At 40.9% G+C, this 16,946-nt stretch overlaps 1 protein-coding gene across 1 annotated transcript in view; it reads left to right on the forward strand.

The window, feature by feature from the left end:
* Nucleotides 1-16,946, forward strand: part of EPHX2 (epoxide hydrolase 2) — an 86,635-nt gene that overhangs the window by 61,581 nt on the left and 8,108 nt on the right. The window contains 4 exon segments of the mRNA XM_020983976.2: nucleotides 7,911-7,988; nucleotides 9,812-9,842; nucleotides 13,631-13,727; nucleotides 15,681-15,750. Coding sequence (XP_020839635.1) covers nucleotides 7,911-7,988; nucleotides 9,812-9,842; nucleotides 13,631-13,727; nucleotides 15,681-15,750 — 276 coding nt within the window.

Here is a 16,946-nt window from a genome sequence, read left to right on the forward strand (position 1 = left end):
AATTGAAGAGGCCTAGACTGGAAAAAATGTCTGATTTTTAAAGGTTTTAAAAGAAATATCATTTAAATAAAAATCCAAGCCCATGTGGTACAAATTGAGGCAGCTGGGTCACACATAATGGGCAGAGCTAGCATTTGTATTCAGGACCTCTGATTCCTTTGTATCACTTGGCCTTCCATATCCCTCCCCTCTCATTGCACTAAAAATGATTAAATAGATTGATAATGCATACAATATTTCCCATGTATAGTACTCCCATCACTACCACCTCAGCCAGGAAAGAGAGAGGTGCATTTCCTTATCTCTAGTGGGATCAAGATGGGGTATTCATCTTTATATTCATTGCTCACTTTACATCATTTGCTTAGTGAGGTATATTGCCTTCCTGGTTCTACTTTTTTCACTCATGCAAATTCTCCTATGTTTCTCTGACTTTTTTTCTTCTAATTCTGTACCATATTTATTTACCCATTCCCTAAGGTTCCCAATTCTCTTCCAGCCTACATTTGGCTTCTGGGAAAATAGAAATAGTACCAAACCATATTAAAGCCACTGTCAATTACATCAGACTAGAATTTAAGAGTTCTTGTGCCAGCTCTGGCAGTATTTAACTTTCTCCTTAGACAATGTACTACACAGCTCTGGCCCTCAGTTTTCTCATCTGTAAAACAAAGGAGTCACACTAGAAGACCTCTTTTGTCTTGCCCTTCCAGCTCTGATTCTGTATGGTCCTAGTCAGGTTCCAAACAGGGAGGACTTTTGTTGAAGGCTTCAGATAGAAGGCTAGATTTTTTTCTTAAGGACCATGCCTTAAACCCAAATCACTCTGGCTCTCTTTGATTGGCCAACAATAGGTCCCAGGCCAAGCCCCACTTGGTCATTGTCTGGGCCCTGATTGGCTCAGAGTGAATATAAATAGAAATTGTTTCTATTTGGGCCAGAAATCCTGAGGGTCTTCCCCTCCCAGATTGATTTTTTTTTTAACTAGGCCATTCTCTGCTTCATTTCTTACCTAGCCTTAATCACTGAATGGGCATTGCCTCAGTCAGACTGAGTTAAAGACCTTATTAAAAAGGCCAAGGTCTCCCACTTCATCCAGGGCCATCTCCAGTCCTCCTGATCTATATCTTGCCACTGGACCCAGATGGCTTCAGAGGAGAAAGTGAAGCTGGTGACTTTGCATAGCCCTGCCTCAATTAAATCCAATTCACTTGCATGTCGTGGCATCCCCTCCCTGATGTCACAGTCCTCTTCAAGAATGAAGGACAAACAACATCAAGATAGAAGAGGAATTGAATAGAAGATCACAGAATGGAGAAAGATTGTAGGAAAGAGGAAATAATAAGTCAGAGAGAAAAGCGAATATTTAACTCTAATTGGGGGGGGTTGGGAGGAACCAGACTGCTTCAGTCTAGAAAGCCTCCTCTTTTCCTTCCTTCTCTTTCTTTGTGACCTGGCATTGTTATAAGGCCAATTTTCAAGGCCACAATGCTTATTCTAGAGAACAATGGGAACTCTTTCTTCTAGGCTTTTAATTCAAATTTACACATACAATGAGGCTAGGTACATTTATCTCCCTATCACTACATAATTATATTGTCTTCTTTTTTAATAAATTTTTATTGTTGTCTTTTGTTGCTATTTTTTACATCACTGGAATTTCTTTCAGTATCCCTCCTCTTCCCCCACCCAGAGAGCCATCTCATATAGCAAACAATATGGTCTTTCTAATGCAAGAATTGACTATTCTTGTGTCCACAAGATTATCTCTACAGGCTGAAACTGTGTACCCAGTATCTTGGAATTGTAAGCACCTCTTGATCACCTTATTTGTCAAGCACTAATTTTTGTTCTAACTTTGCTGGTCACTTCCTGGTCTGCCTGTTGTAAGACCCAGCAGACTCTAAGACATAAACAGGTTTAAAATGTCTAGAATTGTAGATATTTAAAGCTAAAAGTGACTTGAGATATGATCTAGTCCTGACTGTCCATTTTATAGATGAAGAAATGGAGGCCCACAGGAGCAAAGTCATTTTCCCCAAGGTGACATAGTAGATCCAAGACAAAAAACATGTCCTGGATTATTTTATGATCCTGTACAGAATAGTTTCCAGAAGAAAGAAATGTTTTGGGTTGAATCAAGAAATGAGCAACAAGGTACTGTATATTTTATTTGTAATATTCCCCTTTCTCATCTCTTTCTGACTTCCCTCCCTTGGTGATCTCATCCACCTCCCCCACTGGGGTGAGTTAACACCATTAGATAGTGTGTGTGTGTGTGTGTGTGTGTGTGTGTACACACATGCAAAAAGGCACACAAAAATGTGTGCACAAACACACATGTATGTGACTATACACACATATGCATGTATATACATATGTGTATGTATAAATAAATGCATTGCATGCACACATATATATATCACCTTTGGAAGCAGTTAGGTAGTACAGTGGATAGAGCATTGGGCCTAGAGTCAAGAAGACCTGAGTTGAAATGGTACCTTAGACACTTACTAGCTCTGTGACTCTGGGCACTTAACCTTTGTTTGCCTCAGTTTTCCCATTTGTAAAATAAAGATAATAATTAGCACCTACCTGCCAGGGTTGTTATGAGAATCAAATGAGATAATAATTGTAAGGTACTTAGCATAGTGCCTGGCATGTAGTATATACTATATAAATGTTAACTGTTATCATCATCATCATCATCATCATCATCATCATCATCATCATCATCACTACCGTTATCACAGTTATCACCTTTAGGCGGATGGGTGTGCATGTCTGTATATGTATACATATATGCTGACAATATGTGACAAGGTTGTTGTAAGGGTCAAATGAAATAACATGTATAAAATGCTTTGCAGACCTTAAGGAACCATCATTTTTATAGTGCCAGAATTTAATTAGCTATTATTATTATAATTAACGCTTTAATGGCGCTCCAGAACTTCAGCCCAACTGCCTAATGGAGTTCTCTACCTCTTGGGTTGTTGTGGTGGTGGTAATAGGATTGCTGTTGTTTTGTTTTGTTTTTGACAATACAATTCAAGACTAAGGAAGGCATAGAGGGGCTGCCATCTGCAGGAGCTCTAGAGCAAGGAAATCATCAATCTTTTCAATAAAGGCCACATTATTATGGCTCTGAATCACTCTGCCTGTGCAGACTTTTCTTGTACTACATGTAGCCTACACACGAGTCCAATTAGACTATAGACTTTTCCATTAAATATCCTGAACTTTCTATGCTTTTGCTTGTGATTTTCTTTATGCTTAGGATACTCCTTCATATTTGCCTATTAAATCTAACCGTCAGTCAGTCAATAAGCATTTATTAAGCATCTACTAAGTACTAGCATTGCCATAACTAGTAATTATTTCTGGGGTAAGCAGCATAAAATATGTTTTCAGATATTTTAATTTTTCCCAATTACATGTGAAAAACAATTTTTTAACACTTATTTTTTAAAATACTGAGTTCACTCTTTTCATTTTTGATACTGGTAATTTGGGTTTCTTTTTTTCTTTTTATTCAAATTAACCAATGGTTTATTTTATTGTTTTTTTTTTCATAAAATGAGTTCCTAGTTTTGTGTATTATTAGTTCAATGTTTTTCTTACCTCCAATTTTATTAACCTCTCCTTTGATTTTCAGTATGTCCAATTTGGTGTTTAACTGGGGATTTTTCATCTGTTTTTTTTCTAGGATTTTGGGGGGTGTTTTAAAGGCAATTAGTATTAAATGATTTGTCCAAGGTCACACAGCTAGTATGTGTCTGAGGCTGGATTTGAACTCAGGTCCTCCTGACTCCAGGGCCAGTACTCTATCTACTGTACCACCTAACTGCCCCCTTTTTTCTGTTTTTTTTTGGTTGCATGCCCAATTCATTGATCTGCCCTTTCTCTGTTTTACTGATGTAAACATTTAGAGATATACATTTTCCCTTAAGTACTGCTTTAGCTGTATCTCACAAATTTTAGTATCTTGTCCTATTGTTGTCATTCTCTTTAATGAAAATTATCATTTCTATGATTTGTTCTTTGATCCAGTCATTCTTTAAGATTAGATTATTTAGTTTCCAATTAATTTTAATCTATGTTCTCCCAACCCTTTACTGAATGTAATTTTTATTGCGTTATTGTCTGAACTTTTCTGCATTTGGCTGTGAAGTTTTCATGCCCTAATCATGGTTAATTTTTGTGTATATGCCATGTAACATTGAGAAAAGATATATTCCTTTCTATTCCCCTTCAATTTTCTCCAGAGGTCTATCATATCTATCTTTTCTAAAATTCTATTCATTTCCTTAACTTTTTTTCTTTTATATTTCTTTGGTTAGATTTATCTAGTTCTGAAAGGAGAAAGTTGAGGTCTCCCACTTAGTATAGTTTTACTGTCTATTTCCTCCTGTAACTCATTTAACATTTCCTTTAAGAATTTGGATGCCGCAGGGCAGCTAGGTGGCGCAGTGGATAGAGCACCGGCCCTCGAGTTAGGAGGACCTGAGTTCAAATCTGGCCTCAGACACATAATACTTCCTAGCTGTGTGACTCTGGGCAAATCACTTAACCCTAATTGCCTCACTTAAAAAAAAAGAAAAGAAAGAAAGAATTTGGATGCCGTACTATTTGGTGCATATATGTTTAATATTGATTATTACTTCATTGTCTATGGTACCTTTTAACAAGATGCAGTTTCCCTGTTTACCTCTTTGAATTAGGTCTATTTTTGCTTTTGCTTTACTGACACCATGATTGCTATCCCTGCTTTTTTTTTATACTTCAGCTGAAGCATAATAGATTCTACTCTAGCCCCTTACCTTTACTCTGTGTTTGTATCTCTCTGCTTCAAGTGTGTTTCCTGTAAACAGTAAATTGTAGGATTCTGGTTTTTAATCTACTCTGTTATCCATTTCCATTTTATGAGTGAGTTAATTCCATTCATATTTATAGTTATGATTACTAACTATATATTTCCCTCTATGCTATTTCCCCCCCATTAATCAAATCAACTTTTTAAAGTAAAATTTAGTTTGGGGAAAAGAGACCCCAAGATACCATCCCATGGCAGAGACAAAGACAAAGTACCTCGACTCCTCTGTGAGCAGAGGACCTGGAAACACTGTGAGGCTGCTGCTGGGTAGGCTGTGATGTAGCAAGAGGGGAGTCAAAGAGGGAAAAGGGGGGCGCAGGCAGAGCCATGGTGGAGCTCCCCCAGGGAACTGCCACAAAATAGAAGAAGTAGACCATCTGTTTGCATCCTATTATAACTAATTACTCAAGCCAGCTAGATGCTAGGCTTTTGGATTCATACTGTTGAAAGGCTAAAGTGCTGTTCCTGTCCTCTGAATTTCAATGACATATCCATGAAGGTGAAATGGATTGGAATTCTAGTCAAAGGGGACAATTAGCCCCTCTCCAGTCTTGACATGCTGTCTCTCACCTGTGTTCCCACAGTGTCTTTAGTGCCTAAAATGTACTCCCTCTTCATCTCGGCCTTTTTGATTCCTTGTCTTTCTTTCAGTGGCACCTAGCTGAGGTGCCACATCTTCCAGTATGCTTTCTCCAATCCCTCTAGGAGTTAAAACTCTTCCCCTTCTCAAATTTCTGAAGATCGCTTTGAAGGGATCTCTCTTTTGCCCCTTTATGCTCTACCTTTTATCTTATTCCTGTTGTATCTCCAAGTAGAATGAACATGAGCTCCTAAAGAGAAGGGACTTTTTCAAGTCAGGTCAAATCAACAAGCATTTTTTAAGATTTCCAATCTACCAGACTCTGTGCTAAGCACTGAAGATATAGAGAAAGGCAAAAGATGGTCCCTACTCTCATGGAGGTCTCAGTGTAATGGAGGAGACAATATGAAAATGACTATGTGCAAACAAGCTATGGACAGTATAAATTGGAGATAATCCACAGGGCCAAAGCACTAACATTAAGGAGATCAGGAAAGGCTTCCTATAGAAGGTGGGATTTTAGCTAGAACTTGAAAGAAGCCAGAGAAGCCAAGGAGCAGAGAAGAGGAAGAAGAGTGGGAAGCAGCCAGTGAAAATGCCCGAAATCTGGAGGTGGAGTGTCTTGGGTGAGGAAGGAAGCCTGTGTCACTGGATTGCTGAATATGTGTTAGGGAATAAGGTATAGCAAGACTGGAAAGGTAGGAAGGGGCCAAATTGTGAAGGACTTTGAATGCCAAACACTATTTTGATTTTTGACCTTGGAGGTGATAGGGAGTCGCTGGAATGACATAGAAGAAGATTAATTGGGCAGCTGATTGGAGGATGGAGTAGAATAGAGAGAAACTAGAAGCAGGGAGACCCACCAGCAGGCTATTATGGCACGCATCTGCAATCCCTGCTACTGGGGGAGGATGAGACTTTGTTGTTCAGTTGTTTTGTTGAGGTTTAGGGGTGCTAGGACCCCAAAATCACAACATGCAGGTCCTGCCTGAAAGAATTCAACCCAAGCCTTCTTTCAGCCAAAGACAAGGTTTATTAGAACATCCATCATATTGGACAGACGCTTAAGGAGTGTGAACATTAGTGAGCTATTGGCTAGATTTTAAGAATCTGAGCACCTTAATGGAGACAAGATTGACCTTATATACAGAAAGACTGTGGGAGATATCTAGGAGTGGCCAAGTAGTCTGTGAGGTAATAGAATGCCAGGGACCTGGATCATGTGGCCAAGGGAGAAAGGAGCCTAGCTAGGATTAAGGGTGGGAAGTTGGGGGGAGAGCCATAGAGAAGTAAGACAATAGAGGGCTATGCTATGTTAGGGGTAACAGAAAATTGGGAGATTGGGTGTAGCCACAATGAAAGACCAGTTGATGGGATTATAGCCTCAGGCAAATGCCAGAGATTTGGCCATGTGGGAAAGTCCAGGGTTTTTCCTTTCTGGGTCTAGATCCCAACCCCATCAGTTTCAGTCCTGTCCGACCCTTCATGACCCCATTTGGAGTTTTCTTGGTCAAGATACTGGGGTAGTTTGCCATTTCCTTCTTCAACTCATTTTACTGATGAGGAAACTGAGGCAAACAGGGTTAAGTGATTTGCCCAGGGTCACATAGCTAGTAAGTGTCTGAGGCCAGATTTGAACTCATGAAGATGAGTCTTCCTGATTTCAAGTCCAGTGCTCTACCCACTTAGCTACCTAGCTGTGGTACCTAGACATCGTGGTATAGTAGGGATGGGGGTAGGGGGAAAGCATTGGATCTGGAATCAGAGGACCTGAGTTCAAATGCCAGCTCTGTACCTGTGACTTTTGAGGAAGTTACTGCACCCCTCCTGGCTTCAATTTCCTCATCTGTAAAATACAGATTGCTACGACTTGATGACCTCTGAGTATCCTTCTGGGTTTACGTCTATGATCCTGCCATTAAGGGTTGTTGGAAGGTTCAAATGGAGACACAGGGGTGAAGATCTAGACTTGGAAGGGACCCCAGAAGCCACCGGGACCAATCCCCTTATTTTACTGTTGAGGAAGCAGAGGCTGGGCAAGTAGGGTGATCTGGCCGAGATCACACAGCTAATGCACAATAGAAATAGGACTACCTCAGACACTTGACACTTACTAGCTGTGTGACCCTGGGCAAGTCACTTAACCCTGATTCCTCACCAAAAAAAAAAAGAAAAGAAGTGGGACTGGAACATAGTAGGTCCTTTCAACTCCAGAACCAATATTCTTTCTACTGCACTGTGACGCCTACTTTGTAAAATCTTAAAGTGTCTCCTCTGACAGCTCTGATTCTTATTGTTTTTCAGGTTAGAAAATGGAGGCCTTCAAGAAAAATGACTTGCCTAAGGCAACTAGCAAGTCATTTGGCCAAGCTAGGCCTCCATCAGGAGAGCTGGGGCTCAGGGAAGCCCTCTTTCCGTTGGAGCATTCTTCACTTTGCCTTCATTATCTTTCAGGGAGTGGCAGAGGCTGAACTGGAGAAGGACCTGACCCGGACATTCAAAATGATGTTCCAAACAAGTGATGAGATAAAGGTGGGATATGTATGTGTATGTGCTGCATTGAGGGCAGCAGAGAGTTGTGGGAAGGAAACTGCTGGCTGATTTGGCTTTAGGGGAGGAAGCAGGATATGTCACAGTGTGTGACAGATTCCCCGAGGATCTGAGCCTGACCTTCTCTACTCTTTTTACTAGCTTTGTTACTAAACAGTACCTCTAACCTTCTATTTTAGTTCCTGCCTGTCCCACTCCTAGATGGGGGGAAACATTTTTACCATTTCACATCACAGTAGAATGGAATGAGATAATAACAGCAAGGATTTTGCTGTTACTACCCTAAGACCTTTTCTTTTTATTTTTTTGGAGGCAATAGGGTCAAGTGACTTGCCCAAAGTCACACAGCCAGTAAATGTCTGAGGCCAGATTTGAACTCACATCCTCCTGATTCCAAGGCCGGTGTACCACTTAGCTGCCCCACCTGCCCTAAGATCTAAAGGTTGTCCAGGAGACCCTACAGACAAGGGACATGGAAAGAACACAGATTTAGAGTCAGAGGTCTTGGGTTTGAACATGGCTCTGCCACATCCTGGTTGGGTAACCTTAGGCAAGTCACTTAATCTCTGGACCTCAGTTTTCTCATCAGTAAAATGGGAGGGTTAGACTAGATGGCTTCTGAGACCTAATCTTTCTTCTGCAATCAAACCAGCTTATCCAAATCTTTGAAACTCCTCCTAATCTTATTTTCTCTAATTGTGTTATAATGGTTTTATACAACTTAATAGCCTCTTTCTCCCAAGAGTCCCTTCAGTTACTAAATTGTATTTACTTTAGAAATAAATGATCTGGGGGCGGGGGGGGGGGGGGAGAGCTAGGGGATGCAGTGGATAGAGTGCCGACCCTGAAGTCAGGAGGACCTAAGTTCAAATCCAGCCTCAGACCAAACACTTGATACTGGCTATGTGACCCTGGGCAAGTCGCTTAACCCCAATTGCCTAAAAAAAAAAAAAAAAATGATCTTAAAGCCAAAAAGGAACTCAAATCCATACCTCAAGAGTCTATTCCCTCAATTATCTTCATTCTCCAAGTGAAGCAATTGAGGTCTGCAAAGATTGAGTAATTTGGATGTATGACGATGGGTGAGATCTCTGGGTTAAAGGGCATGGATGTTTTAGTTACTTTCTTTTCAGAAGTCTAAATTGTTTTCCAGAAAGACTGGAACAATTCACAGCTCCACTCACAATGTATCAGTGTGCCTGTCTTTCCATAGCCCTTCTGATATTGACTATTCCCATCTCTTGTCATCTTTGCTAGTTTGCCAGGTGTAAGATGATGCTTCAAAGTTATGTTCATTTTCATTTCTCTTATTGTCACTGATTTAGAACAATCTTTCACAGAGTGGCTAATAATTTGTTATTCTTTTGAGAACTGTTTGTCCATATCCTTTAAGGACATCCATTGGGGAATGACTTTTAGTATTAAGATATTATTAGATGTTCATTATGTATCTTGTGTCCTAGCCCCTTATCAGAGATTTTTGATTCAAAGATTTTTTCCCCCAATTGGCCACATTCTTATCCTAACTGCATTGATTTTGTAAGTGCAAAAGTTTTTTAATTCTGCGCAATTGAAATTATCTATTTTATTGTTTGTGATCACCTCTGTTCTTTATTTGAGATGTGAAAAGTATCTGATCTGATTCTCTCCTTTTTTAAAAAATGGTGCGACCTTTAAAATTGAGCCTGAGTATTCATCTTGAGTTTATTATGACATGTGGTATAAAGATAATGGTCTGACAGCCAAACTGTCATCTCTTGTAAGGGAGTTTTTTTTTGTTTTGTTTTGTTTTCTCTTCCTTGCAGGGTGTCTTAATGGAAAATCCTCTTGAAAAAGGTGAGAAACATCATTGACAGAGGATGATTGGAAGGGTCAGGGAAGGAACTGACAAGATCTGTGAGAAGTTTCTCCTTAAACATTTTTTTTATCTCTCTCTGCAATCTGACTATAGTGATCTTTTGGGCTCTCCTAGCCTTTTGCTACTGCTATTATTGACAAGTCATTTCAGTGGCGTCCAACTCTCTGTGACCTCATTTGGGGTTTTCTTGGCAAAGATACTGGGGTGGTTTGCCATTTTTCCTTTCCAGCTCATTTTCCAGATGAGGAAACTGAGACAAACAGGGTTAAATGACTTGCCCAGGGTCACACAGCTAGTAAGTGTCTAAGGCCAAATGTGAACTCAAGAAGGTGAATCTTTCTGACTCCAGGTCTAGTAATCTATCTACTGTGTCATCTCTCCTAGCCTACCATGTACTATCTGTGTGACCTTGGGCAATTTATTTTACCTGTCTAGGCCTCTGCTTCCCCACATGTAAAGTGATGAGAGTTGGACTCAATGAGACTTCTGAGATCTTTTTCCAGCTTTAAATCTGTGAATTATGAACTACAGCCTGTTTTCTCCCAATTGCCTTTGATTCCGGAGTCCCAATACATAAGCTAAGCTCCAAAGTTTACCAGTTACCCTAGCATGTGATAATTTAGTGGCTTCTTGGTCAGTCTCACAGGCTGCCCCCTCTTCCCCCACCCAAAGAATCTGTCCTCTTCAAACCTGTTCTTTCTTTCTCTCAAACCTCCCTGAGTGACTGCATTTCCCGTTTTCCTGCCCTTGATCAGAGTTGTTCTGTCAGACTTTTTAAACAGTGCAACTCCAGACTTACCTCTCCTGTCACTATGGAGAAAATATAGATTAAAGCACATTGGAAAAGTTAGTAAATGTCTCTGGTTAGTATCACTGCCAGTCTCTTTGCCTTTCCCTAGAATGACATAGGTTTGGCTGTGAAGATACCCAAAGCTAAAAAACACCTGAGGTCATTTTATGAAAACAGACTTTTCATTTGTGCCACAAAGTTCCTTATTAATAAGCTTCATAGAGGGACCAATGGTATTGGCTATTCTGTTCAGAAAGAGAGTTCTTAACCTTTTTTTTGCGATAGACCCTTTTGGCAATCTGGTGAAGTCTGTGGGTCCCTTCACAGAATGATTTTTAAATACAAAAATAAAATACATCAGATTGCAAAGGGAACTGATTATATTGAAAGTTATCAAAACTAAAATCATAAAAATATTTTAAAAAATTGTAAATAAGTACATGGACACCAAGTTAAGAACCCCTGACATGGAGTGTTGAAAAGGCACAGTGGAGATATAGACATAGACTTTTTACCCACAGTGTGTTGGTAAATGTTTGACAACAAGCTCTCTGGGGGTAAAAAAAATGTGTGACACACCTTTAAGTTTAATCTCCATTATTAACATTTTCTCCATCACTTTCTTAAGTCTAGACAATTTTTAAAAACCTATAAATCAAGTCCTGATTTGTAGCATTTTCTGATTTCCAAGATGTTAAAGTGCTTGCTCTGGGGCAGCTAGGTGGCGCAGTGGATAGAGCGCCGGCCCTGGATTCAGGAGGACCTGGGTTCAACTTACTAGCTGTGTGATCCTGGGCAAGTCACTTAACCCCACTGCCTAGCCAAAAAAAATAATTAATTGATTCATTCATTAAAGTGCTTGCACTGAAAATTTAACAGTCAGCTCACAGGTTCAAGCTGATTCTAACACGTCCCTAACTCCATCCCTTTTAGCTCTTTTGCAGTTCTCCCATCCTACCATGGGATAGGCAGCTAGGTGGTACAGTGGATAGCATTTGGTCTGGAGTCAGGAAGGCTCATCTTCCTGAGTTCAAATTCAGCCACAAGACACTTACTAGCTATGTGACCCTGGGCAAGTCACTTAACCCTGCTTGCTTCAGTTTCCTCATCTATAAAATGAGCTGGAGAAGGCAATGGCAAACCAGTCCAGTATCTTTGCCAAGAAAACCCCAGATGGGGTCATGAAGAGTTGGACACTGAACAACAACAAAAACCATGGAATAAGAAGCTGCTTGGTCCCTTTTGTAGGCCCAGTAGCCTGAGCCAAACAAAATATGCCCAAGCTCATCCTTCTTAAGGGGTGAGTGGATCAGTGAGTGGTCCTAGGTGCCCAGGTCCAGTAAAGTCTCTCAGTGAAGTGTTGCTGGGCATGCCTGACCCAAGCCTTACACAGGGGGTTGCAAACAAAATCCTAAATATAACCTCATTCCTCTAATGCTTAAAGTTTCAACTCATCAAGTTGATTCAGCGCCCTCCCCTATCTCCATCAACCCTCTCCATCTGTTTTCTAAGCTGAGCAATGCTGACCTTCTGTAAAATGGCAGGAGTCACCTTGACTCTTGTAAGGTAAATGTTGATGACAAGTACCAGGTAAAGGTGGGAAAACTGAGGCTCTGCCAGGGTAAGTAAGTCAGTCATTCAATGTACTTTGGTCACTTGCAAGGTACAGAGCTCTGAGAATTACCAAGGAAATTAGAGACACAGGCGGCCTTACTGTCCTTCATACCTGACTCTCCATTTCCTTGCCCAAGCCTGGAAGCTGCACCCTCTTATATTTTATATGACACATGATATATTATATATGTGCTGCCTCTGTCTCTTATATTTCTAATTTCCTTACAAACTCAAGCCAAACTTGTTACATGATTCTTTCATAATCCTCTCCATAGTACCTTCTCCTTGCATCCATAAATCATCTTGTATTTATTTTGCATACATCTTGCATACACCTACATATATATGCACTGCTCCCCAAAATAGAATATAATTTCCTTGAGGGCAGGGCTGATTTCATTTTTTGTCTTTGGATCCCCTAGTACCTGCTATATGACTTAAGAAACACAAGTTAACTCATTGATTGATAGGGGAAACCAAACAAGCAGAGATAAAAATATTCAGGAACACTAGCCAGGAAGTGCATAATTACGGGCAAAACTAATGACATCTGTTCAGGATCATGGAGAAATATATGCATTAGTGATATTGGGTTGCTAAAAGGATTGAGATCACTCTCATTCTGAGAAACTACCTGGTGTTGGAGTTTTCAGTAAGTTTTTGAAACTTAGGTGGGTCATGGTTAGACAGAGAAGAGTGGAGAATGAAATGTAGGTTGGCTTAGTACATAAGACCAAGGATATGTTGTGGGTAATGTTGAACAGGGGAAAAGTAGCAGTAGGAACCCTAGAAGGCAACCCCAGAGGCTACATAACACAACACCCTTATTGTGCCAATGTGGAACCTACAGCCTAGCGAGATTAAGTGAATTTTTTAAGGTCGCACCAATAGTAAGCACCAGAGGTAGACTTTGAACCCAGGTCATCTGACTCCATCTAAGGTGAAATAGGAAATAAGAGCATTTCAATAGTGGAAGCAATGATTGGAAGGCCCTTGGAGGGACTGTATGGTATAGTGGGAAAAGTAGTGGATTTCAGCTCTGACCACCTACGGTCAAAATCATGCCTCCACTCCTTACCTCCAGTGTGACCTTGGACAGGTCACTCCTGGCCCTCTCTGGGCCTCAGTTTCTTCATTATAAAATGAGGAGGTGTTGGTGCTAAAGGTCCCTTCCAGCTCTAGACCCAGAATTGTAGATATACGATGAGAAGCAATCAAGAGGCACAACATACTTCTGAAACAGGAGAGTGATGTGGTCAAACCAATGAGGTGCTCAAGGTCAACCGTGGAATGAGTGACATCAGCCACGGAAACCCAAGAAGCAGGAGTGCAGGGATACAGAGCAGTGTCTTTCTTCCACAGGAATTCTGCCAAAAACCAGGAATCCCCAGTGGAATTGGATGGCAACAGAGGAAGAGATTGAGGTCTACGTGCAGCAGTTCAAGAAATCTGGCTTCAGGTAAAGTATGAATTCAGGTAAAGATGATTTCCTGTCATGTGAGGGAATGGACGGGAAAGAAAGTCTGGCCTTCCTGGAGAGAAAGTGAGTTAAGCCTCCTTGGTCTTGAGGGGCTGTTCTTACTGCCAACGCCTAACAGCTCAGTTCCTCCCCTTCTTTTCCCTTCCTGAGGGGCACCCCTCAAAAATGAATATTTCCAGTAGCATATGAATGCCCCTATGTCAGAATGGTGTAGCCCTCTCTTCTAGCCCTACTGCTGAGAAACATTTTTTGAAGGGAGTGGGGTGTGAAAGGGATCGAATTATTACTCTCTACAGGTAAGGGAACTACAGCCCAGAGTTGTGACTTACCCAAACTCACATAGCTAGTAGTGTCTGAAGTGGGATTTGAACCTATGTCTAACTCTATCCCAGAGGTGGAGAACCTGTGACCTTGAGGCCACGTGTGCCTTCTATATCCTTAAGTGCGGCCTTTTGACTGAATCCAAATTTTATAGAACAAATCCTGATTTGTTCCCCACCCCCTCCATCCATTGCATCATACTGTCTCTCCCTGGTGATGGTATGCCTTTTTTTCAAATTATGGGACTGAATATCTTCATGGTGTCTGGACACTCCTCAAACACCAGCACCACCCCCTCCCCCATTTCCTGCCCCACCCCCAACCCAGGCAAAGGAATCCTTAGGATTCATAAAGAGAAAGGTTTTCTGGGAGAATCTGAGTCCAAAAGATACTTCTTTCAGGTATCTGTTACCCATTTTTATTGGGTGATTCCTCTTATAACTCTTCTCCCCCACCCCTCCCACAAGAGGCAGTAATGAGTAGAGAGCAAGCTTAAAAGTCAGGAAGACCTGGATTTGAGTCCCTCCTCTGCCATACTTTGGCTGTGTGACTCTGTAAATGTTTCTTAGCTTCTCAATATCCCCCTCCCATCCCCTAAATTGAAGAGAAGGTAGGAATCTATTTCTGAAAAGGGAGTTTCCTCATTGGAAACTCCGTTCACCAATGAAGTCACAGGTCTAGTCCCTATCCCCCTCTCCCCACAAATTTTGACAGCCCCTTCAGAAATGGTATTCTAGAGCATAGGTTCCCAAACTTATTTGGCCCACCACCTCCTTTTTTAAAAAATTACTCAGTGCCCCCTGGAAATCTACTTCTTTAACCCTTTAGCTTTTTTTAAAAATGTGTGTCATTTAAAAAAATAATATAGAATATTTTTTGAAATGACACATCTTAAATTTAATAATTTATTGTAAATTTGTGGGCTTTTCCCACATTAAATTTTTGATGATGCAATATTGCGTCATATAACTACATACTACCTGACATGTAGTATCATGTTATAAACAAGTTATTACATGCACATATTCCTGCCCATGCTTTCTGGACTTCTCGACAGTGCGAGACACACTTGCCTGCCAATACTTACTTGTTAAGAACTGTTGGTGAACTTGACCACTGATCGGTTATGACTTGCATTTTGTGTGTTTATTTGGAAAATAATGTAATCACTACGACTTTAGCTGTTGTTCAACAAATGAAACATGTATGAATATTTTTTTCAAAATTTTCTTCTTTTCTTTCTTTATGCTTCCTCCACCCCTTATTTTTATTCAATGCCTCCTCAATTGCACTAGAGGCTACTACCACCCCCTTGGATCATTCTAGTGACCCCCAGGTGATGGTATTGCCCACTTTGGGGGCAATTTGCCTTGAGGGCAGGCCCAGTTTCAGTTTTGACTTTCTATCCTTAGTGCCCATCACAGTGCCCAGAACCTAATAGTCACTTAATAAATGCTTGTTGATTATTGGTTGATTGATCAGGAGGGAACAACACATGCTCAGAGAAAGGGGACCACCTCTCATTTCAAACCTGCTTTCTTTCAGGTTCAGGGTTCAGTAGGAATTATCCATTGAAAGAGCTCGCCAATTTTCCTTCTTCTGCTTCCCTAGGGGTCCCCTAAACTGGTATCGGAACATGGACGCAAATTGGAAGTGGGGCTGTACTGCTGCCAGAAGGAAGGTGAGTGCGCTCTTTAGGAAATGAGGCAATGTGCTACACAGGAAAGAATATGGCACCTGAAGTCAGAAGGGGCCTGAATTCAAGTCCCGTCTCTGATACTTTACCAGCCATGTGACCTGGGCAAGTCATTTCCTCTTTCTGAGGCTCAGTTTTCCTCATCTGTAAAGTGGAAAGGACAATATCTGTCGTACCTGCTTCACAGAGGTTTTGCAGGGCTCAAATGAGATAATGTGTAGAAAGTGGCTTGCCAACTTTGAAGCTCTATAGAAATGTCATTTATGCCCCTGTCCCCCATTGTGGCATGGAGGCGACTCTGGGTCCTTGAAGGCTCTGCCAGTGGATCATAAACTTTGGCAGGTCCTCTCATGATGGAAGAGCTTTGCATATGGTCCCAGCAGCAGACTGCTTTCTGTGATCCAGCCTAATTAAGTTCACAGAGACTCAAAACCCTGGGCTGGCTACTCAGTGATAAGCTTTTGGGGTATAACAGCCCATGAAACACCATTACCATAGCATCATCATCATCATCATCATCATCATCATCATCATCTTCATCTGTTGTCATCTTTTTAATGTAAATTTTATTGATAGCTTTTGTTTTTTATATAGCCTCAATTCCCCTATTAGGTATCCCTCCTTCTCTCCAACCCAAGAGTCACCCATATTAGAAAGATTTTGCAAAAGAGAGAGAAGAAAAAACAGACAATACATTTTTTAAAAATCTGAAAATATATGCAATGTTTCATCCCCGTGGACTTTCCACCTCAAGGGAAAAAGGAGGGGAGATAACAATTCTTTGTAATTATGCAACATTCATGTATTATTGTTTTGTGGTGGTGGTTCTTTCTGCCTACATTGTTATAGTCGTTACTCATACAGCGTTTCCCAAAAGTCTTAGTGCAGAACTTTAATAATTAAGCTTTTAAGCTGTAACAGCTCTGAACTGCACTAAGACTTTTGGGACACTCTCCCGAGTCCAAACTCTGTAAGGATGACCCTTCTGTAGTATCCAGGGACAAAGATCTGCTCCCGAATCACCATCACAGACTCTTCCATTTCCAGAAATAAATCTTTACAATTCAAGCCATTTCTCTGATGCTTTTTGTTGACATATCGTTAGTTGAGTTCCTGTGGATATTGCCTGTGGAGAGGCCTTTTGATTCCATTTGTGAATCTTAGCTGTTTCACAGACACCA

The sequence above is a fragment of the Phascolarctos cinereus genome, unplaced genomic scaffold, assembly GCF_003287225.1.
Source record: "Phascolarctos cinereus isolate Bilbo 61053 unplaced genomic scaffold, phaCin_HiC Scaffold_2;HRSCAF=192, whole genome shotgun sequence".
Lineage (NCBI taxonomy): Eukaryota > Metazoa > Chordata > Mammalia > Diprotodontia > Phascolarctidae > Phascolarctos > Phascolarctos cinereus.